This window comes from Loxodonta africana, chromosome 26 (genome assembly GCF_030014295.1).
Source record: "Loxodonta africana isolate mLoxAfr1 chromosome 26, mLoxAfr1.hap2, whole genome shotgun sequence".
Classification (NCBI taxonomy): domain Eukaryota; kingdom Metazoa; phylum Chordata; class Mammalia; order Proboscidea; family Elephantidae; genus Loxodonta; species Loxodonta africana.
This window is the reverse complement of record NC_087367.1, coordinates 36448431-36471860: the sequence shown is the minus strand read 5'-3', so window position 1 is coordinate 36471860 and position 23430 is coordinate 36448431. Positions and strand designations below refer to the sequence as shown.

The window sequence follows — 23430 nt, the reverse complement described above, 5'->3', positions numbered from 1 at the left end:
ATAAAGGAAACTAACAAATCCACCTATCGAAATAAAAAGGAGAAAAACATAAAGACTCACCAAATACAAAATCAACAATAATGAAAAAGGTGAAAAGAAAATACATACAGAAAAACGACTCAGCACAGAAAATTAATTGGAACAAAGAAACTGTCAAATCACAAAAAAATAAATCAAAATGACAGCAATAAATTCATACCTATCCATAATTACACTGAATGTAATTGGCTAAATGCACCAAAATGGAGACAGAGAGTGATAGAATCAATAAAAAACACACTGTCTACACAATGCCTACAAGAGACACACCTTAGACTCAAAGACACAAATTAAAACTCAAAGGATGGAAAAAATATATCAAGCAAACTGCAACCAAAAAAGAGCAGGACTGGCAATGTTAATCTCTGACAAAATAGACTTTAAAGCAAAATCCACCACAAAGGATAAGGAAGGATACTATATAATGATTAAAGGGTCCATACACCAGGAGGACATAACCATAATAAATACATATGCACCCAATGATAGATTTCCAAAATACATGAAACAAACTCTAGCAACATTGAAAAGAGAAATGCACAGCTCCACAATAGTAGTAGGGGACTTCCACACACCACTTTTGGTGAAGGACAGAACATCTAGAAAGAAGCTCAATAAAGACACAGAAGATCTAAATGCCACAATCAACCAACTTGCTCTCATAGATATATACAGAACACTCCACCCAGCAGCAGCCAAGTATACTTTCTTTTCCAGCACAGATGGAACATTCTCCAGAATAGACCATATATTAGGCCACTAAGCAAGCCTTAACAGAATCCAAAACATTGAAATATTACAAAGCATCTCTTCTGATCATAAAGCCATAAAATTTAGAAATCAATAACAGAAAAAGCAAAGAAAAAAATCAAATACATGGAACCCAAACAACACCTTGCTCAAAAACTACTGGGTTACAGAAGAAATCAAGGACAGAATAAAGAAATTCATAGAATCCAATGAGAATGAAAACACATCTTACCAGAACCTTTGGGAAAGAGCAAAAGCAGTGGTCAGAGGTCAATTTATAGCAAAAAAAAATCCAAAAAGAAGAAAAGAAGGAAGGGCCAAATTAAAGATTAACCCTACAACTTGAACAAATAGACAGCAGCAAAAGAAGCCCCCAGGAACCAGAAGAAAGAAAATAATAAACAGTAGAGAAGAAATAAATGAAATAGAGAATAGAAAAACAATTGAAAGAGTTAACAAGACCAAGAGCTGGTTCTTTGAAAAGATCAACAAAATTGACAAACCATTGGCCAAACTGACAGAAGAAAAACAGGAGACGAAGCAGATAACCTGAATAAGAAATGAGATGTGCCATATTCTAACAGATCCCACTGAAATTAAAAGAATCATAACAGAATACTATGAAAAATTTTACTCCCAACAAATTTGAAAACCTAGAAGAAATGGACAAGTATCTAGAAACACACTACCTACCTAAACTAACACAAATGGAGGTGGGAAAACTAATAAGCCTATAACAATAGAAGAAATTGAAGAGGTAATAAAAAACACTCCCAACAAAAAAAGCCCTGGCACTGATGGCTTCACTAGAGAATTCTACCAAACTTGCAGAGAAGAGTTAACACCAGTACTACTGAAGGTATTTCAGAGCATAGAAAAGGATGGAATACTCCCAAACTCATTCTATGAAGCCAGCATAACCCTGATACCAAAGCCAGGTAAAGAGACCACACACACACAAAAAAGAAATTAGAGACAGATATCCCTCATGAACATAGACGCAAAAAATCCTCAGCAAAATTCTAGCCAATAGAATTCAACAATATATCAAAAAAATAATTCACCATGACCAAGTGGGATTCATAATTGATATGCAGAAATGGTTCAATGTTAGAAAAACAATTGATGTAATCCATCACATAAATAAAACAAAAGACAGGAACCACATGATCTTATGAATTGATGCAGAAAAGGCATGTGACAGAGTCCAACACCCATTCATGATAAAAACTCTCAGCAAAATAGGAATAGAAGGGAAATTCCTCCACATAATAAAGGACATTTATACAAAGCCAACAGCCAACATCATTCTAAATGGGAGAATCTGAAAGCATTCCCCCTGAGAATGAGAACCAGACAAGTATGCCCTTTATCACCATTCTTATTCAACATTGTGCTGGAAGTCCTAGCCAGAGCAAATTAAGCTAGAAAAACAAAGAAAGGGCATCCAAATTGGCAAGGGAGAAGTAAAAGTATCCCTATTTGCAGATATGATTTTATACACAGAAAACCCAAAGAACCCACAAGAAAACTTCTGCAACTAATAGAAGATTTCAGCAAAGTATCAGGATACAAAATAAACATACAAAAATCAGTTGGATTCCTCTACACCAACAAAGAGAGCTTCAGAAAGGAAATCATCAAATCAATTCAAATTCCAGCAACATTTTTTAACAGGTTGGAGAAGCAAATCACCAAGTTCGTATGGAAAGAGTAGAGGCCCAGGATAAGTAAATTATTACTGAAGAAGAAGAACAAAGTGGGAGGCCTCACTCAACCTGATTTTAGAACTTACTATACCGCCACAGTAGTCAAAACAGCCTGGTATTGGTATAAAAACAGAAACATAGACCAATGGAACAAGAGTGAGAATCCAGATGTAAATCCACCCACCTTAAGCAGCTGATATTTGAGAAAGGTCTTAAGTCTGTTAAATGGGGGAAAGACAGTCTCTTTAACAAATGGTGCTGGCATAATTGGATATCCATCTTCAAAAAAATGAAACTGGAACCATACCTCACACCATGTACCAAAATGAACTCAAAATGGATCAAAGATCTAAATATAAAATCTAAAATTATAAAGATCAAGAAGAAAAATTAGGGACAATGCTAGGAGCCCTAATACATGGCATAAACGGAACACAAACCATAACCAACAATGTACAAACACCAGAAGAGATACTATATAACTGGGAACTCCTAAAAATCAAACACTTACGGTCATCAAAAGACTTCACCAAAAGAGTAAAAGACAACCTACAGACTGGGAAAAATTTTTGGCTACGACATATCTGATAAGGGTCTAATCTCTAAAATCTACAAGATACTGCTAAACGTCAACAACAAAAAGACAAATAATCCAATTAAAAAATGGGCAAAGGATTTGAACAGACACTTCACCAAAGAAGATATTCAGGCAGCTAACAGATACATGAGGAAACGCTCTCTATCATTGGCCATTAGAGAAATGCAAATCAAAACTACAATGAGATACCATCTCACCCCAACAAGGCTGGCACTAATCCAAAAAACACAAAATAATAAATGTTGGAGACGTTGTGGAGAGACTGGAACACTTATGCACTGCTGAAAAAAAAAAACTGCTGAAGGAAATGTAAAATGGTACAACCACTTTGGAAATCGATTTGGCACTTCCTTTAAAAGCTAAGAATATAAATTTCATATGATTCAGCAATCCCACTCCTTGGAATACATCCTAGAGAAACAACAGCCCTCACATGTGTACACCCATGTTCATTGCAGCACTATTCACAATAGCAAAAAGGTGGAAACAGCCTAAGTACCCATTTACAGATGAATGGATAAACAAATTATGGTGCATACACACAACGGAATACTACACAATGATAAAGAACAATGATCAATTTGTGAAACACCTCACAACATGGATGAATCTGGAGGGCATTATACTGAGTGAAATTGGTCAGTAGCAAAAGGACAAATATTATATGAGACCACTATTATATAAACTCAAGAAAAGGTTTAAACACAGAAGAAAACATTCTTTGATGGTTACTAGGATGGGAAGGGAGAGAGAGGAAAATTCACTACCTAGATAGTAGAGAAGAATCACCTTGTGTAAAGGGAAGGACAGCATACAATACAGGGGAATTCAGCACAACTGGACTAAAGCAAAAGCTATGAAGTTCCCTGAACACAACCAAACACTTCAAGGGACAGAGTGGCTGGGGCTGGGGTCTGTTGACCATGGCTATTGGGGATATCTAGGTCTATTGGCATAACAAAGTTCATTAAGAAAATGTTTTGCATCTTATTTTGGTGAGCAGCCTCGGGGTCTTAAAAGCTTGCAAGTGACAATCTAAGATGCATCAGTTGGTCCCAATCCACCTGGAGTAAAGAAGAATGAAGAATACCAAAGACACAAGGAAAATAGCCCAAGAGACAGAAAGGGTCACATAAACCAGAGACTCCAACAGCCTGAGACCAGAAAAAATAAATGGTGCCCAGCTACCACCAATGACCACCCTGACAGGGAACACAACAGAGAGTTCCTGACAGAGCAGGAGAAAAGTGTAGTGCAGAACTAAATTTCACATAAAAAAAGACCAGTCTTAATGGACTGACTGAGACTGGAGGGACCCTGGAAGACATGGCCCCCAGATACTGTAGAACTAAAACCATTTCAGAAGCACGCTCTTCGGACAAAGATTAGACTGGACTATAAAACATGCAATAGTACTCGTGAAGAGTGTGCTTCTTAGTTCAATCAGATACATGACACCAAATGGGTGCCTCCTGTCCGGAGGCAGGATGAGAAGGCAGAAAGGGACAGGAACTGGCTGAAGGAACCCAAGCAAACCAGGGTGGAAAGGAGGAGTGTGCTGTCACATTATAGAGATTGCAACTAATGTCACATAACAACATGTGTATAAATTTTTGTATGATAAACTTTCACCTAAAGCACAAGGTAAATATATATATATAAAGCCACTTTTATAATTCCCCTCGTGGTTCATTAGTCTATGTCTCAGTTTCCTTATCTGTGGTAGGGAGTGTAGTGGGAGCCTTCATTGACACTGTTGGGAACAGTGCTAATAAACAAGAAAATGGCTTTTAGTTGGTTTTATTATTGCTTTTAAATTCTTTAGAGACTATTTACTGCTTTTTTGCCTACACCCAGGCCGACTGTTCCCAGTTCCATCCTCCTTGGTACAACACTGGAGATTATTTTAGTTACCTTATAAACTTGCTGTGAATGTTAAATGAAACAATGCTTGCTGAGTACTTAGCCCAGGTCCCTGCATATGGTGAGAACTTAATGTTAACGATTATTAATAATACAATCTTTATTGGTTCCTCATCCCCTATATGGTTCCTGTCTTGACATTTGAGTTTTTCACACCTGGACTCAGTTATCCCTTTCCACCTTCATGAGTCCTACATTCCAGTTATGTTTACTCTGCCCTGAACACACTGAGCCTTTTTATGTTCCCCATGCCTTTTCGAATGCCCTTTACTTGGCCTAGAATATTTTCCCTTCTTCTCTCAGCTCACAGTCATGCTTTCTCTGCAATCTTCCTCAAATTACCCAGACAAAAGCAATGACTCCTCCCTTGTGGTCCCATGGCCCTCTGCTTGTATCTCCTCATGAAAGCCTGCTGTGACTGGAGCTCCTGGGAGGGACGGTCTGTATATTGCTCATCTTTGTTATCAACTTTGTGTCCACAATGACCAAAACTGTGTCTGACACATAATACTGATTGGTTCAATACTTGTGGGGCGTTTACTTGTTTGATAGTTTTATCTTACTTTATTGGAATGAATGAATGGGAACAGTTTTGACTCCACATAGCAAAAAGGTTTTTTAGTCACAGTTTGGGTATTTTATCTAACCTGATATCACTTCCATGTCTCAAGAACAGTATTCCCAAATACCAGAGAGCCTGTTTTCCTAAGGAATCCAACTCAGTTAACTAAAAGAAAGGTTATTTAAACGTTGGAAGGGTGATGAGTAGGTTTATCTTCACAGCTGTCCCTGAGATGGCGCTGTTCCCAAATCAAACCTCCAGAGGCCGGGAATGAAAGGCTGGGCTTTCCCACGAGGCTCAGCATGCCTTCCCAGGCAGCGGCCGCCGGTCCTCAGTCGAGAGCCTGCCCACAAACATGGCGGCGCCTTGCTCAGCTTCTCCCAGCGGAGATCATTGGGCCGGCCCGGCAGCGCCAGTGCTCTGAGACTTCCTCTGCGACCCGGCTTCCTGCACCGCTGGCATTTAAGCTGGCCCTCGGCTGCGGGATGCTGCTGCGGACGGCGAGCTGTCCGCTGGTTGCGCTTCGCCGCCGCCTCCCCGGAAGAGCCTCGGCCGGGGAGGAGCTGAGCCTAAGTATCCCTTAACTGCAACCCGGACAGAGGAGGGGAGCGCGAGGGGAGAAGTCGGCCACCCTGTGATCTGGCAGTTTAATTGCAGGTTTGCTTTAATTTCCAAGATTGCAACGTGCCTCACCCTTACAGTTTATTTGTCCTCCCTCGGGTCTTGGGAACTGGGCGAAGGAGGGGCTGGGCTTCTCAGGAGCAGAGGGAGAGCGCTCTCTCGGTGCCGCTCCGTTGCCCTAGGGACCCCGAGCTCCGCGCCTAGGCCATGGTGCGGCTGAGCTCTGCGCTCCGGTGACGCGGCGGCGCCCGTCCCAGTCCGGCAGGCCGGCAGTGCGGGCATCTTCTTGGTGGAGCCTACTGGCGCGGGGACGCGGGGACTCCGTGCCTTCCTGCTGGGGCTGCGCTCGGGGCCAGCTGCGGCCGCGATGTTCAGCTGGCTGGGTACCGACGACCGCCGGAGGAAGGACCCCGAGGTCTTCCAGACCGTGAGCGAGGGGCTCAAGAAACTGTACAAGAGCAAGCTGCTGCCCCTGGAAGAGCATTACCGCTTCCACGAGTTTCATTCACCAGCCCTGGAGGATGCTGATTTTGACAACAAGCCCATGGTCCTGCTGGTGGGCCAGTACTCCACCGGAAAGACCACTTTCATCAGGTGAGCAGACCCAGGGAACTGGCAGCCTCACCCCGCCTCACCCTCACTGCCGCCCTGTGCTCAGCCCCTCCCTCAGTTCACTCTGGTGCTCCACTTCTGCCTGGGTACAAATGAAAAGTCTTCAGTTAAGGGTTCTGAAGAAATCCTTGTGCCTGTGTCAAAACTTACCCCACAATTTCATTGCTGGTCCCCCTCTTCGTCTTAACCTGTGCCGCCCTACTGTCAATTTGAAGTGTTGAAGTTCAGAGTCATCCCTCTTCTCCCCATCTATGGATGATGATGCTGAAGTCCAGTAGGCACAAGTCAAAGAGCTCCTCCTGGTCTTCAGGGTACCTATTTCATCCTCACTTTTTGGTGGCGCCTGCACGCCACCCCAGGGACATATCCTTCAGGGCTTCGACCACCTCCCCTGACTTTGAAAGAACTCAGCCACTTACATGGAAATTTTTTCAGCTGTCAGCTGAGGAGTTCTGATGGGAGAAGGCTTGGAAATGAGTGTGGGCTGGGGACCCAGGGCTCCCTGCCTGGTTGTGCCACTTGTCCTTTTATCATCTTTCTTCTCTGGGGCAGAGCTCCTACTTATATCTCTTGGAGACTGAACAGAAGCTGAATACTTTTTTCTTTAGCCTGGTTTCACCCCAAATTTGCCCACGTGTCCCAAATTTGCCTACAATTTTGGGAGTCCAAGGACTATCCTTGGACATTAGGTTGAGAGCTAATCCATGATCTAATCCATGTCCCCTATATTATTAAATAACCATATCTGCCAAAGGCAAGTCAGAGCCGCCTATACAGGAGCCCTGGTGGTGTAGTGGTTAAGCACTTGGCTGCTAACCAAAAGGTTGGCAGTTCGAATTCCACCAGCCACTCCTTGGAAGCCCTATGGGACAGTTCTACTCTGTCCTATAGGGTTGCTATGAGTCAGAATCGACTGGACAGCAACGGGTTTTGTCTTGTTTTTAGACTCTATACAAGGTTTCTTTTGTAATCTCTGTCTTCTACCTGGCCTGGATTATGTCCTACACAAAGTACAGACCATTTATGGGTTGCTCCTACCCTTGCACCGCCTTCCCTGGCTCTCTGGACATACCTTCCTTATAACTCTGAGCATACTTTTTTTTGGCACTTCTCCTTCCTGGAACATGAACATACCCAAGGCAGCAGTCCTGCTTATCATCTTAGGGACCTAATCCAGGGTCTCACCTATAAGAGGTTCCCAATGGACAGTCTCAGAATGCAAAGGAAGACAAGGAAAGGAGTGTCCCCTGGGGGTGGGATCCCAAGGCAGGTTTAAGTGCCTTCTGCCTGAGACAGTCTCTCCTGGCTTTGCTGGAGTCATCTCTGACTGTTCACTGTGTCTAGGAAAGTGACAGAGTCAAGTTGCCACTGATTATTACTTATCTGAGGGAGACAGGAAGGCCAGAAGTGGTAGATCCCTCTTCTTTCTTACAAGACTGCTCCCTCACCACTCATGTCAGTAGCTGAATTAAGCGAGGGTTTATCAAAAGCTGCGTTCCCTTGAGGGAGAACAACCCAACAGGGTAGGAGGTGAAGCCCTCCAAAAACAAATTACATGTTTTTCTTCCTTCTGATTAAATCCAATGAACAGCTATTTTTTTTTTAATTGGAAAATACAGAAGAGAATATTTGAGGAAGAAAAAACCACCCATAATCCTATGATTTCAGGGGAAACCATTGTATCTGTATATGTGTTCCCAGGAGTCCCTGAGTGGCACAAATGGTTAAGCACTGGACTACTAACCAAAAAGTTGGCAGTTCAGATTCACCCAGAGGCTCTTCAGAAGAGAGGCCTGGCAATCAGCCTCTGAAAGGTTATGACCTTGAAAACCCTGTGGAGCAGTTCTCCTCTGCACACATGGGGTCACCATGAGTCCGAAATGACTCAATGGCAACTAACAATAACAACATGTATCTTCCCAGTATTTTTACTATTTTATAAGACAGTTGAGAACATGCCATGTATATAATTTTGTATGTTGTTTTTTTTTTTTTTTTACTTATAGCATGAGCATTTCCCATGAAATTAGAAAGCTTTTGTAAGCATTATTTTTAACAGCTGCATGCTATTTCATCATGTGTATATGTAATTATTCATTTAATCAATCTACTTCTTTTGAATGTGTTACGTTGTTTCTAATTTTTGGCTATTGTACGATCACTCTGATCATCTCTGTGTGTGGTAATTTCCCACTTATTGGACCATTCTCTTAGAGATTCCCAGAAGTAGAATTACTAGGGCAAAGATTATGCAGATTATTTTAATATTAAGAGTAATATTTTCCAGTTGTTTTCCAAAAGGGTAAGTTGGGAACCCTTTTCTCTAAAGCAAGGCTCCACTAGGGCAGCCAATTGCACCGGGCTGAAATCTCAGAGGGCTGTTGCCTCTCTTCCTTCTACCACCCTGCTTCTTGTATTGAGTGCAGTGATGCTCATCTTGGACCCTGGCTTGAACCTGTGAGGACCTTTCCCTCAGAAACAAAGACTTGCCTATTCTCTGCCCTGTCCCTTGGCCTCGTGGGTGTCCATCCAACTTCTTTCATGTGTGCTTGCCACAGGGTCTATTTCATCTCAGGAAAAGTATAAGAAAAGGACGTTCTTCTAGTACCTAATTAATGTGCTATGATCTTTGCCTGAAATAACTTTCCTGGCCTAAGGCCCAGCAACCCAGAGTGGTAAAATAAACAATACATTGGCCTAGGCTGTCCTTTCCAATACAAGCTGCCTCTTTGGAGTATAGTAGCTCTGTGTCCCCCTGGCCCTGGCAGCCTTTTGTCCTGCCTCTGCTATTTTTCCTCCCTTCACTATTTCTTTTTGGTATCCAGTCTGGAGTCTCTCCTTCGTTGGACCATTTGGCCCCCTGGTGACTCCTTGCTGCCCACTTTCTGTAGCTCCTGTATTCAGGGAGTAGCAGAGCTGAACAGCTGACTGCCCCAGACATTGAGGAAGGCTTGAATATTCCCATGCCATGGACCATAGGTGAGGCCTCACTAACTGTGGCAGAGTGCCCCGGGAAGGGGTAGGGAGGGGTCAGGCCTATGGCTGCCAGAGCTAAGCTTCTGAGTCTCCATAGCAAGGTCTGCACTGGTCTGGAGGGTTGTATGGACCTTTTATAGTGTGACTTAGGCTCTGGAGCATGTGGTGGGACTGCTGAGGGTGGGGGAAAGGGGAAAAGGGGATGCTCCACCCATCAGGTCTATTCAGCTGGCACCTTTCAATTGCCCCTACTTCATCAGGGGTTCTTTGCATCCTACCCAGCATTCCCCTGTGGCTGCACCATCTCTCATCACCACCCTGAAATCCCATACTGAGCATTACAGCATCAGCACTCTGGGAAAGAAGGTTCTCTGGAAAACCAAAGGGCCAGAGGAAAGGGGCACTGTTCTGGGTAGACCCACTAACCTCCGCAAAGTTTATCCTGCCAGCCACAATCCTTGCAATACCTCTGTCCTTATCCACCTCTGAGGTCAGTGGGTGTCTTTTCTCTCAGGGCCCTGTTCTGCTGGATCTCTAAGTGGCACTGTATAAAAGTCCAGTCACCTCTCACAAGGCCTGAGTTACTAACGGAGCACTAGGCCCTAGGCCAGAGGAACTGCATCCCCTGCCTCAGGCCTGGCTTAGGATCTGCCTTGACAGTCAGGTGTCTGGAGGTCATCATAAAAAATAGCTAGTGGGAGAAAGGTCTCCATCCCATTCTCACTGCCAGTGGGAAAAAGGCTATGGAAAGAACATGGGCTAGGTCGGCAGAGTCCAGGTCCCATAACTTACCAGCCCAGAGACCTTGTTTGTGAGGTCTAAGGAAAGTCAGATCACTTCACTTTAAATGGTCACATCCCTAACCTTTCTGAACTTCACTTTGCTTATCGATAATATGTGAATAGGGTTCCTCAGGATTAAGAGGGGGAGAGAACTAATGTCTAGCACCAATTATGTTCCAGGCACTGTGCTTGGGGCTTTATCATTCCCTTTCCTCTTTCTAGCTTGATTCTCTAACATGAGGCTTAGAGGCTGACCCTCAAGAGCGTGGGAGGAATCTCTTCTCTGGCACTGCCCATGGTCAGAATGAAGGGCAAAGGGAGGTATGTTTAAGGATGGGGGATCTTGCTCCTTTATACCTCAAAAGGCTGGAAAAGGAGCAGGAAGCTGAACTCTGTAGAAAGTGCTAGGCAGTGGAGTGGGCAGTCTGTCCCTGTCTCGGGTTGGGTTCATGCAAGGGAAGGCTAGCAGAAGGCTTGAACGTCTATCCACAAGATTCTCTTTTGTACTAGCATCACTTCATCCCTGAACTCCCTAGATCACAGCTGAGGCTACTTACTGAGTGCCAGGGATAATGGTGGCTGCTCTAGGGAACACAGAGCTGACTCACCTCAACTTGGCCAATGAAAGGCTCCCATCTACTACCTCACTTTGTGGCTGTGGGGTACTTTATGGTCTCCCTGATGCCCTGTGAGGCCCGTAGACAAAGGAAGTATTATTATTTTGATTCAGTTGTAAAGCTGAAGTGCCCAAAGCTTAGAGAGACTGACTTACCCAATATTAGAGATGTGAATAGATATAAGGCAGAAAGTGGTATGTGCCTTTACAGTGTCCTAGAAGACATTCAAATTAAGAGTTATGAAATTTTTAGGGAAAAGCAAGAGTACAACTGGTTTGAGGTGAGGTGGGAATCGGTTAGATAAGGGTTCATGAAGAGGCACTTGACACTGCTTCCTGAGACTCAGCTCTGCTTTTTACTATCCAAAATTTACCCACAAGCTAAATGCAAAATAGTACATCTGTTATGGAAAACAGTTTGGCAGTTCCTCAAAAAATTAAACAAAGAACTTCTGTATGACTCAGAAATTTCACTCCTAGGTATAAACCCAAAGGACTTGAAAGCATCAGTGCAAACAGACACAGGTACACCAATGTTCATTGCAGCACTATTCACAATAGCCAAAAGATGGAAACACCCTAACTGTCCATCAGCATATGAATGGATAAACAAAATATGATACATACATATTATGAAATTCTACTTAGCCATAAAAAAGAAATGAAATCCTGATACATCCTACAACATGGATGAACCTTGAAAACATTATGCTGTGTGAAATAGGTCAATCACAAAAGGACAAATATTGTATGATCTCACTTATACGAAATGACAAGAATAGGCAACTGTAAGAGATCAAGGTTTATTAGTGGATACTGGGGGCTGGAGGGAGGGCAAGAAGGGGAACCACTGTTTGGGAAACTGAGTTTCTGTTTATGGTGATGGGAAATTTGGCATTAAGGGTAATGGTTGCACAGCATAATTAATGTAATTGTTATCACTAAATTGTACACCTGATAAATGTTGAATCGTCAAGTGTGTTATATATATTTTTACACCAATGAAAACAGATTAACCAACAATCCTGAATCATCCTCCTACAAGTTGTCATTTAAAAAAAAAAAAATACGGGGGCAAAAAAAAAAAAGCATTTGAGCTGGATTTTGGAGGCTAAACAGAAATGTGCTGAGTGCTTACATGCACCAAAGAGGTGTTCATTTTCTCTAATTATTGTCTGTGCCAATATGGGCAAACATCTGGTGTAGTCATTGGTTTTTGAAAACTCTTGTACATTGTCTCAAAAACTTCATCCTATCCCTCTGAGGTAGTTAGAAACCAGGTATTATCTCCATTTAATAAACACGGGATACAAAGGCTGTTGGGTGACTTATCCAAGGTCATATCTGCTATTGAGCAACCACCCTTGAAGGTGTATTCCCTGACTGAGCCTTGGCACCTAGCCCAGCCCAAAACCTTGGGCAGCATTGTGTGTGTACCCCAGCCAGAGGTCAGAGGTCCACTGTTGGCTAGGTGGGTAGGGCTGGTTTGAGGCAGACTGGGGTAGGATTCCTGGTTCCCTGCCTTACCCTGGATGCTAAGACCACCAGTAAAGCAGGACTCATGCTTAGATTGCCAGCTAAGCAGGGCACAAAAAAATGAGGAAAATGTTATGAAATCTTAAGAAAAATATGAAGAAATGCTGTCCTCATGGGAAAAATCCAAATTATGTTGGACTTCGTTTTACCTATTCTATGCTTCAGTGTGTATTTATTTAGCGTTGTTTAGCAGGGGAGGGGTGTACTCCAAAAGACCTTGAAATATCTTAATTTGGCCCTAAAATTGTGCAGTCTATACCTCAGTTATGAGTCAGAATCGACTCGACGGCAGTGGGTTTGGTTTTTTGGTTTGGTATACCTCAGTTTACTCAATGGCAAAACTGAAATAATGCGGCCATCCTGCAGGGCTTGTAGGCCTGATTAAGTGGAATAATACAGGTAAAGGTCCCAGAACAGCACCTACCCTGCTGTAGGTGCTCAGGCCACCCTGCCCCTCCTTATTCTTGTGCCGCCCCATCTCAGCTGTCCCCATACAGGCTTGAATTAACTTCTTTTTTTACACTGCCGTGGGAATGTTTTTGCCTGCAACAGAGGCAACCTTTATCATGTCCCATAAAGAAGCAGTACGTGTGATTCCTCAATACGTTTTCCTTTCTGAGCACAGTGGTGACTTTGTTACGGGGGCACCTGGTGCTGCAAGCCATGGCCAAATGTCCGTGAGAATTTACCCAGCCCAGGGTTCTCTGCTTGGCCCAACTGTGCTCCCTGAGTTTGTCACCGGTGCCTTGACATCTTTAATTAAACAAGGTTCTTGCCTCTCACTGCTCAAGAATGAACAGGTAAGGCATGAAAAATTTTCCACACTAGCAAAGGTTTATTGAAGAGGCTTGCAGGTGGAGACGAGGTGGGCCTAGACAACACTTACCCCCGTCTCCCAGAACAAAGGGTTTGCATGGGTTTTTAAAAAAGGTTTTTGGGCAGGAAAAGATTTATGTTTCTTCATAGCTATAGGCGGGGTTTTCCAGGAGGTGGCCCGTCCAGGTGGAGATATGTTAACTACGGTATGCACGCGGCAGCTTTCTAAGATGGCTTTAAGACGGCTTCTGTCCCGGATGTCTCTGGGATTCGTAGCAGGACTTATTATGGGGTGTCACACCTGAGCAGTCTCTCACTCCCTGAGTTCAATTCCGCAGCTGCAGCTTCAGCCCCTCAGTGTCCCTGGTGGAAGGCCACACAGTGGTCACAGGTGGATGCTCTGTGCATGTCCCTGGGCCTGGTTTCATCCAGCTGCTTCTGAAAGACAACTTTAAGGAAATTTCCAGGTTGTTTTCTGTTACCCTACCCCATTGTTCTGGGGAATGGCTTTGTTTCTATGCCCTGGCCCATTTCCTGTTACTTTGTTACTTTAATTTGTTTATGTGAATCGCAGATTTGGGGGCCCCTCTGTTCCGTGTCTTAAGCTCACTGGTGGCCTTGATTAGACTCTATGTCTTCAGACCCATGTTTATCAGCAAGTTTTGAGGTCATGTGGGTTTGGCTGAGAGGGCAGGACAGTAGGCCCACCCTCAAGCTCTTGCTCGGCTGCCTTCCACTGCAGCTCTGTAACTCCCCTGTTAAGCTGGGAAGAGTCAGCCTTTGTTTGTCTGTGGAGTATACAATGTCTCTCTCTCTCTGAGATGGAATTTGAGATGCCAGTGTAAGGAAGACACTTCATCACTGCTGTTTGGCCCTGTTTAGGCTGTGCATTGTCAAGGCAGCCTCAGAATTGTTTCTTTCCACCTTCTATCAGTGGTCCCTGGAGCCTTTGGTGGTCCCCCTGTGACTGAAGAATCCACACTTCTGTACTCTCTGCAGGGCCCTACTTAGGGCTTCTTATCTAAGTACTCATTGGGTCAGGTGCTCCTGGATGGGGGTCTCCCAAATCATGGTGCCTATTCTCAGAAAAACTTGCCTCCTAGGGAAATATGGGCCTACTGTTTTTGAGTCCCCAGAATGTCCTTTTAGAGCCAACAGACCTGGAGCCTGCTGGGGTCACCTGATAGCAACAGCTTTTTTATGCTACATCCCACTCAATGAGGCTGGTCTGTGAACCCAGTGGCTGATGTTTATGGAAATGGGTACATTCATGGGTTTGTGAGCCCCAAAACCTGACCTATCCCCCAAAGCCCATCCCCTGGCCAGTCTCCTGCCAAACCACATCCCTCTGTGCCCTTCTTGTCTCACTCCTTTTTCTAGTCCCATGTGGGGCTCAGCCCTTTTGGCCTGTCCCGAGCAGTGGCTGCATTTTCTGGCCAAGGGGAGACCCAAGACAGGGAAGGATACAGTAAATGTGGCAGTCAAGAGCTTGGATTCTCAAATCCAGATGCCGGGCTCAAATTTCAGCTCTGCTGCTTACTGATTGCATAATCTGGGTTGGGTTGTTTAGTCTTGGTTCTCTCCTCTTTGAAATGGATTGATAATCTAGCTGTCTTAAGTGCTTCATGTCTGTAACTAATATAATCCTCAAAACACCCTATGAGGTAGGTTTTCTTATTATGCCCATTTTATGATGAGGATCATAGTACTCACAGCAGAGTCACTGTGAAGATGAAATGAGGTAGCCCATGGCTGGTGTGTCCTCCTGGGCAGCAGTGCTCCCTGCTGAGCAGATCAAAACTGTGTCTGCCTCAATACTGCACTGTGTGGTGGCTTCCTCCCTACAAGGCAGCAGGCAGCAGCAGCTCCTCTGTGGGCTCCTAAGGGAGGGAGCCCTTAGCAACCCAACTTAAACTGCTGTTGAAGAAGTAAATTAACAGCTCAGATTGATTCCTGAAGGCACAGTGGGGTGTGGATGAGGTGAAGGAAGTCCTAGAGAGTCCCTCTAGCTACCACCCCTGATAGCCAGGACCTCCGCTCCAGGACCACCAGGGGAGGCACAGGGTGGGCAGAAAACTCTGGCTTAGGCCCTGAACACATGGCCTCTGGTGCCAGCTCTGCCCTGACGGTCCATAAGGGCTTGACCAGCTCTTTCTTGGTGGTGATTTTCCTGAGGGTAGATGACAGTTTAAGAGAACAGGATTTCACGTTAGATGTGGGTTTAGGTTCTGGCTGTACTACTAGCTGTTTATTTCTGAGAGGGTCACTTAACCCATCTAAGCCTCATTTTCCTCAGTAGCTGCCCTGTGAGGAAATGATGCTGTCAAAGTGTTTAGTAACATATCTGGCATGTAGAAATGCTACTGATTGTCAGTGATTATTAAAACAAAAGGGCTTGGTCTAGAACAGTGGTTGCAAACCATGGCTTCACTTGATAATCGGCTGGGAGCTTCTAAAAATTCTAGTTTCCAGGACCTCACCTCAGACAAGCTGGGTCAGAACTTCTGGGTGGGGCCCATGTGCCATTAACCAAAGCTCTGGGGGTGGCTTATCTGTTTAGCCAGGTCTGAGGACTCCTGGCCTAAGACATGTCCAAGTTCTGTTCTCAACTTGACAGTTTCTGACTTGATATCTGTTCTCCTGAGGGCTCCTTCATTTTTCCCTCCAAACACAAATATGGGCCCACAAGGTTTTAATGAAGGAGGGAGCTTCTGAGCCCTCATTGAGGGCTCACTCCATGGATCTGTGAGGGCAATGTCCCCTAGCTCCTTGACACTAAGGTCCTGGAATATGCCCCTGGAACTCTTCTCTGGCCAGTCCCAACCCAAGGCAGTTCTGGCTCTTTCCCTTATCCCAGCTTCATGCTTTTGGGGCTCAAAGCTGTTCTGAGTTCCAAAATGTCTCAGTTGTCCTTAGAAGCTATTTTCTTCATTCTTGCCCCACTGGTGCCTTTACTCGGGTTCTAAATGGGACTGTGGAGTTCATGCTGAGAGAGGGGCAGGTGGCCTTGGGCTTTCACTGTCCAGGACTGGAGAAGAGCAAAGATAGGCACCTTCTACCTCAGATCAGGAGCAGGAAGCAGATAAACAGTCAGCTCACAATTCCTCCTGCCTTCTCGGGGGTGACAGGAGAATCAGGGCAGGAGTGATATGAGTGTGAGTGACTGCACACTGGGCATGATCCAGAAATGGGTCCCTTTTGCAGCGCATCAGGGAACATAGACTTCCAGAATAGAAGGCAACCTAGAAATCTTGTCATCTCCTAACTGAACAGAATATGAGCCAAGAGAGGGGAGGGGACTTTCCTGAAGTCACACCATGAGTGACAAGTCTGGGACCATATCTTGGATCTCTTGCCACTTCCTGGCTGACACTAATGGTCAGGATGAAGCCATGTTAAAACTCATCCCCACCCTTTCAAGTCCATAAAAATAAACAAAACCTCTCTGGTTGAAATAACGTATAAACTTCCCTGCCACCATTTTTTTTTTTCCATCTAGGCAATGGAAATAGTTAAAAATTACCAATAAAATTTTCACTAAAATGACTTGTAATAATCCATATAATGGGATTCTACATGGTTATGAAAAGGAATGAAGTAGATATGTGCAGATATCTTTCAAATATAAAAAAATATGTATAAAAAGAAAAGTGTGCAACCTGCTTCTATGTTTAAAAAATAAAATTATATATATAGTTCTTGTTAGTTGCTTTTGAGCCGGTTCTGACTCATGACAACCCCATGTGTGCAGAGAAGCACTGCTCCACAGGATTTTCGAGGCAGTGACCTTTTGGAAGTAAATCGCCAGGCCTGTCTTTCAAGGAGCCTATGGGTGGGTTTGAGCCGCGAAACTTTTGTATAGTAGTTGAGTGCTTAACTGTGCCACCCAGGGACTGTGTGTGTGTGTGTGTGAATATATGATTATGTATTTTATATGATGTATAAGCTATTTTTACGTAACAAACCAGATAAATAAATAATGACCTATGAAAAGCCAACAGAGTCCGTGGTAAAAGTCTAACAATGCCTTTCTGCAGGGCCTTCAGCAGGCTGCCTTTAGTTATGAAGTCTGAAAACTCCATGTAGGAATCATTTTCAACCCATGCTTTACTTTTGAGGCCAAAACTTGCTTTTTTTAAGCTGATTTCGAGAGGGAAAAAGATAAGGATCAAGATAAAACAGGTTTAATAGTTTAAGTTCAGCTAATGGTCCACCGGCTATACAAAGTCCTTTGGATTCCCTCTCTGGCAGTCATCTCTCCTGGCTGTGAAATTCATCACTCTTGATCTGCCTTTCCTATGATTCTCATTGTTGACTGCTTTAGAGTAGACATGGAGTGTTGCTCTAAGAGCAGAATCCTGCGTTATGACTGTGCTTCCTTTTGCCAGGTACCTGCTGGAACAGGATTTCGCAGGCATGAGAATTGGGCCTGAGCCGACCACTGACTCCTTCATTGCAGTGATGCAGGGAGATGTGGAAGGGATCATCCCTGGAAATGCTCTGGTGGTGGATCCTAAGAAACCCTTCAGGAAACTCAATGCCTTTGGCAATGGCTTCTTGAACAGGTGAGTGTGGAGAAGAACAATGTCTTAGGGATGTTCTCTTTTCTTCTTCTTCGACTGTGGGAAGTGAAAGTGTGGTTGGGTAGGGCAGGGTATTGGGAAGCTTGGTGCATTTTCCAAATCTAGTGTCTCTTTTGATTGTTCCTTTCTTGCTGGGAACTTGACTAAGTCAGTCACCATCAATTAGTAATGTGGGAGCTGCAGATGCTGGGTGTCTTAGCTATCTAGTGCTGTTATAACAGAAATACCACAAATGGATGGCTTTAACATTTTATTCTCTCAGTTTAGAAGGCTCGAAGTCCAAATTCAGAGTACCAGCTCTAGGGGAAGGCTTTCTCTTTCTTTCAGTTCTGGGGGAAGGTCCTTGTCATCAATCTTGCCCTGGTCTAGGAGCTTCTAAGTGCAGAGACCCCAGGTCCAAAGGATGTGCTCTGCTCCTGGAGCTTCTTTCTTTCTTGGTGGTATGAGGTGCCCTATTTCTCTTCTCACTTCTCTCTCTTTTTATCTCTTGTAAAATAAAAGGCAATGCAGGCCACACTCCAGGAAAATCCTGCTTACATTCGATCAGGGCTGTGACCTGAGTAAGGGTGTTGTATCACACCCTAATCCTCTTTGGCATAACCTAATCTTGCCCCATTAACCATAGGCAGAGATTCAGGATTTATGACAGATAGGAAAATTACATCAGATGACAAAATAAAGGATAATAGCACAATACTGGGAATCATAGCCTAGGCAAGTTGACACATATTTTGGGGGGACGCGATTCAGTCCATGACACTGGGCTAAGTCCTGATCAAAAAGCAGGAAAGGGTTCAATAAAGAGTTAGATCACTTTCTCTAGATCCACAGTCTCCTCCAGTGAAAGTGGAGATGGCTGCTCTACATGGTTTCCAGCATTTGCTTATGCTGTGGCTGGGATTTGCATCAAACCGGAAGGAGGTGGAACAAGATTCTTTTCTTTTCCTGGACATTGTTTTTACTTGGTAAAAAGAAACCTAGACTTGAGACAGAAGCCCTAGGCTAGAGCGTTGACTTTCCTACTAAACTCACTGTGTTCCTTCCCCTGGGACAAGTTCAAGCCTGCAGACACAGGGTCATCATGAAGATTTGAGTGTAGAAAGCTCTAGGGAATACTTGGCAAGCTGATCTGGGCCTTCACATTATTATCGTTCATAACTAAACTGGTGCTTATTTTACTTACATATCCATGTACATGTGCATTGTACTTAGTGATTTTTAAAATTATGTTCCCTATTTGGAGGTATTTTAGATTAGAAGTAAAGCATATGGGCTTTGGCTTCAGAGAGACCTGGGTTCAAATTCTGCCTCTAGCATTGTGGATCTTGGATAAGTTACCTAACTTCTCTGTCTCACTTTTCCCATCTGTAAAATAAGATAGTAGTAATATCTTCCTCCAAGGAGTTGAAGGAGAAGTAAGTGAGATAATGAGCAGAAAACACTTAGTACCTGGCATATAGAAACCAAACTGGAAGTATTAGATAGTGATAGTAGTAGTATCATGTCTTGTTTCATTTGAGTCCCCTCTTAAGTAGACATCCACTATTGCCACTTTTCAGAAGTAGAAGTTGAGGCTCATTACCCAAGTGATTCTCAACATCTTGTATCTTAAGGAATATGTTTTTATAAAACTATGAACTTGTCTCTGCCCTTTCTTTGTGGTGACTCAAAATCAATAACTCTCCAAGGCAGCAATGGGAAGGGAATAAAGTGAGGAATTGCTAGGGGGCCGGGTGTGCTCCCAAAGCACTGATACAGAGGAAGGGCCAGTTAATAAATCTTGGGAAATTGGCCTGGCAGGTAGGGAGGTCCTCAAGAGTTTGCTTGGATTATTCAGGGAATGGAGCTATGAACTCTTACAAGATAAAGCTGGTGGTGTTAAGGTGCATTGACAGGTGGTTCAGGATGCCAGGAGTGTCTCTAGTACATGGAGCTGAGTCAGGAGTCCCAGACTGGGGTGGAGGTGAAGGCATGGGCCCAAGATGCTGAAATGCAGAAATGAATGGAGGCAGGGAAGAGCATGATGGAGAAAAATGAGTCAGCAGTGATAAACAGAGGCAGGGGCATCTGGGGGAATATATGAGGGCCAGGGGTGATGAATTTTATTTTAGACACCTTGAGCTTTCAATGACTGTGAGTCAGCCAAAGAGCATTATCCTATCAGATGGCAGAGGGGAGAAAAATCTGGAGTATAAAAGAGGTAATTGGGATCATTAGAGAGATAAGAACAGGAGGCAGAGTCAACATGGTTCTATAGACAGAAGCACTATGCTGTTCCTCCACAGCAAAGACCCAAAAAACTAAGTGAAACAGGCAAACATCAATCCTGGAACCCTAAGCATCAAGTGAAGAGATAAAGAACTCAGCCAAGCACTGAATAGAATAGAAAACTGACAAAGAACAGAGAGCAAGGAGAGATATGTACAGAGTTCCACTATCAGCTAACACAGCACAGATTTACCATCTTGGATTCCTGTTGGAGATTGGTGGACAGGGAGTATGGGAAAGTAGCTTCATGGAGCTCCCAGCAGGAGACGGAGGACTCAGTAAGCAGTGATATACATTTCCCTGCTCCCCATCTTACTCCCCCCTGCTCAGCCTCCGCAGCTTCCTAACTGGCTGTGGTCATTTGGGTGGCTGGGCAGTGTAGGGTGTGTGCCACTTGAATTTGCCCTGCTCATATCAGAGACTGGTGGACAGGGCATATAGGAAAGCAACTTCACGGAGCTCCTAGCAGGAGACAGAGCACCTGGTGAACAGTGCTATACGCTTTCCCATTCCCCATCCTTCTCTCCCGCTCTGTCTCCACCACTTCCTACCAACTGCAGTCTCTTGGTCAGAAGGCGCCGGCCCCAGCCCTGTGCTGCTTGGATTCACCCCACCCACACTGGCCAGCTCCATCAGTGCCATTTGTTTCTCGATGATGTTGCTTTTTTCCACTTGTTTTGGTTTTCTCCCTGCCTCTCTCCCCGCCCCCTGCCCCCACCCTTTCCCTTGAACACTTGGCTCTGTGTGCCAGCTTTGCTTCTTCTTGGAAAGCTGTGAAGTGCTGCTCAGCTGGGAAACTGCTTCCCTGGACCACACCGCCATGCTGGTAGGATCCTCGGGGCCTTTTTCTTTGTTTTGTTTTGTTCATTTCTTTTCTTTTTCTTTTTGAGGCTTGGGAGCTCTTTCTAACTGGGCTGTACTGCTTGGCTTGGGAAACAATTCCCCAGTCTCTGCAGCCACGCCAATGGGATCCCTGGGGGCATTTTCTTTGTTTGTTTGTTTTCTTTTTTCTTTTCGCAGCTTGGGAGCCCCTTCCAGCCAGGCTGTACCACATCGCCTGGGAGCCATTTCCCCAGTCTTCACAGCTGCCCTGGTGGGATCCCTGGGGGGCTTTTCTTTCTAATTTTTATTTACTTTATTTTTTCCTTTTTTTTTTTCTCCATTTTTCAGTTTCTCATTTCTCCACTCCAATGGCAAGCTCCCTTAGCGTTCTTGTTTGTTTGCTTTTGGCTCCTGTTTCTCTCTCCTTTCTTTTTTTCCCATGCCCATCTTAGCTCCACACATCACAACCACCCTCTCCCCCTGCCTATCTGCACCATGTGCTGAACATCACACCCCCAAGCATCAGAGGCACAGCCTACCAGAACCTGCCCTGCACTCATTCCTGGCCACCCTGACAGCCTTCATACATACCACAAATAACCCATCGCAGCCCCTTCCCTACAGCTGGGCCTGCCTTGCTGCACCATAGCTGAGCAACTGGCCCTGCCCATTGGACAAGGAGATGAAAGCTCTCATGCCCACAGATGAGCAAACAACAAAGAACACACAGCCTGCCTGTTCAGACATAACCAAATAAAATAAATAAGCAAGACAAAAAAAAAAAAAAAAACCTACATAAACGAAGGAAATAACTACTGAATGCCCCAAAGACAGCAGACAATATCAAAACATGTTAAAAAAAAAAAAAAAGGACAGAATGGTTCCAATAGACATCCAAATTAAAACACGAGGTGACTTTCCAGTAGAAGAAAAGGCACTAGAACTACCTGATAGGGAATTCAAATCTCTAATATTCAGAGCTATCCAAGAATTGAAGCAAAAAGCAGACCAAAAAAAGGAAAAAATAGACAAATTCATGGAAAAGACAGACAAAAAAAAAAAAAAAAATAGAAGAATTCAGGAAAATAATACAGGAACAAAATGTCAAAATAAATTCACCACTATAAATCATACAAAAACAACAATTAGAAATCCAAAGGATAAACAACAAGATTTCGGAAATGGACAGTGCCATAGAAGGGCTAAGGAGCAAGTTTGAAACAATGGAAGACAGGATCAGCGAACTTGAAGACAACCATTTGGATACAACTTCGTTTGAGGAAAAATCAGAAAAAAGAGCGAAGAAATATGAAGAAACTCTGAGAATAATGTGGGATACAATCCAAACCAAAAATTTGCAAGTAACCAGGGTTCCAGAACAGGGAGAGAAAACAGAAAACACAGAGAGAATCATTGAAGAACTACTGACAGAAAACTTCCCTAATATAATGAAAGATGTAAAGCTGACCATGCAAGAAGCTCAGCGAACCCCATATAGGATGGACCCCAAAATAAAATTATCAAGGCATGTCGTAATCACACTCGCTAAAACCAAAGACAAAGAAATAATCCTGAGAGCAGCTCGAGAAAAACAAAAAGTCACATACAGAGGAGAAACAATAAGATTAATATCTGATTATTCAGCAGAAACCATGCAGGCAAGAAGGCAATGGGATGACATATATAAAACCTTGCAAGATAAAAAAAGCCAACCAGGAATAATATATCCTGCAAAACTCTCATTCAAATATGATGGTGAAATTAGAACATTTCCTGGTAAACAGAAATTAAGGGAATATGTAAAAACCAAACCAAATTTACAAGAATTATTAAAGGGAGTCCTTCAGTTTGAGAACAAAGGACATCAGACCACAGACTGAATCTAGGATGCAAAGATCATACCAGTCAGATACCAACCTAGGAAATGAACTCTCAAGGGCTATCCAAAACCAAAAGAATTACAACAGGGAATCAGAATAGTTAATCTGTAAATGACAACAGCGTCAGAACAATAAAAGAGGGAATAAATGGTGTAGGTATAGAACTTTCTAATGCAGAGGAAAGCAAGGTGATACCATGTAATAATAGATTGGTTCAACCTAGGAATATAAGGGTAAATTTCAAGGTAATCACAAAGCAAGTTAACAAACCTACTCATCAAAATAAAGAACATTAAGTCTCAGTAAACGCTAAATCTACAAAAATGAAGAAATGAAA

At 43.8% G+C, this 23430-nt stretch overlaps 1 protein-coding gene across 1 annotated transcript in view; it reads left to right on the top strand.

Annotated features, from left to right (window-relative positions):
• The first annotated feature begins 6014 nt into the window (after positions 1–6014).
• EHD3 (EH domain containing 3) overlaps positions 6015–23430 on the top strand; it is a 74133-nt gene continuing 56717 nt past the window's right edge. Inside the window, exons 1-2 of the mRNA XM_003416058.4 lie at positions 6015–6796; positions 17929–18105. Of these exons, the coding sequence (XP_003416106.1) occupies positions 6570–6796; positions 17929–18105 (404 nt within the window). The 5' untranslated portion in view covers positions 6015–6569. The remainder of the gene's footprint in view (positions 6797–17928; positions 18106–23430) is intronic.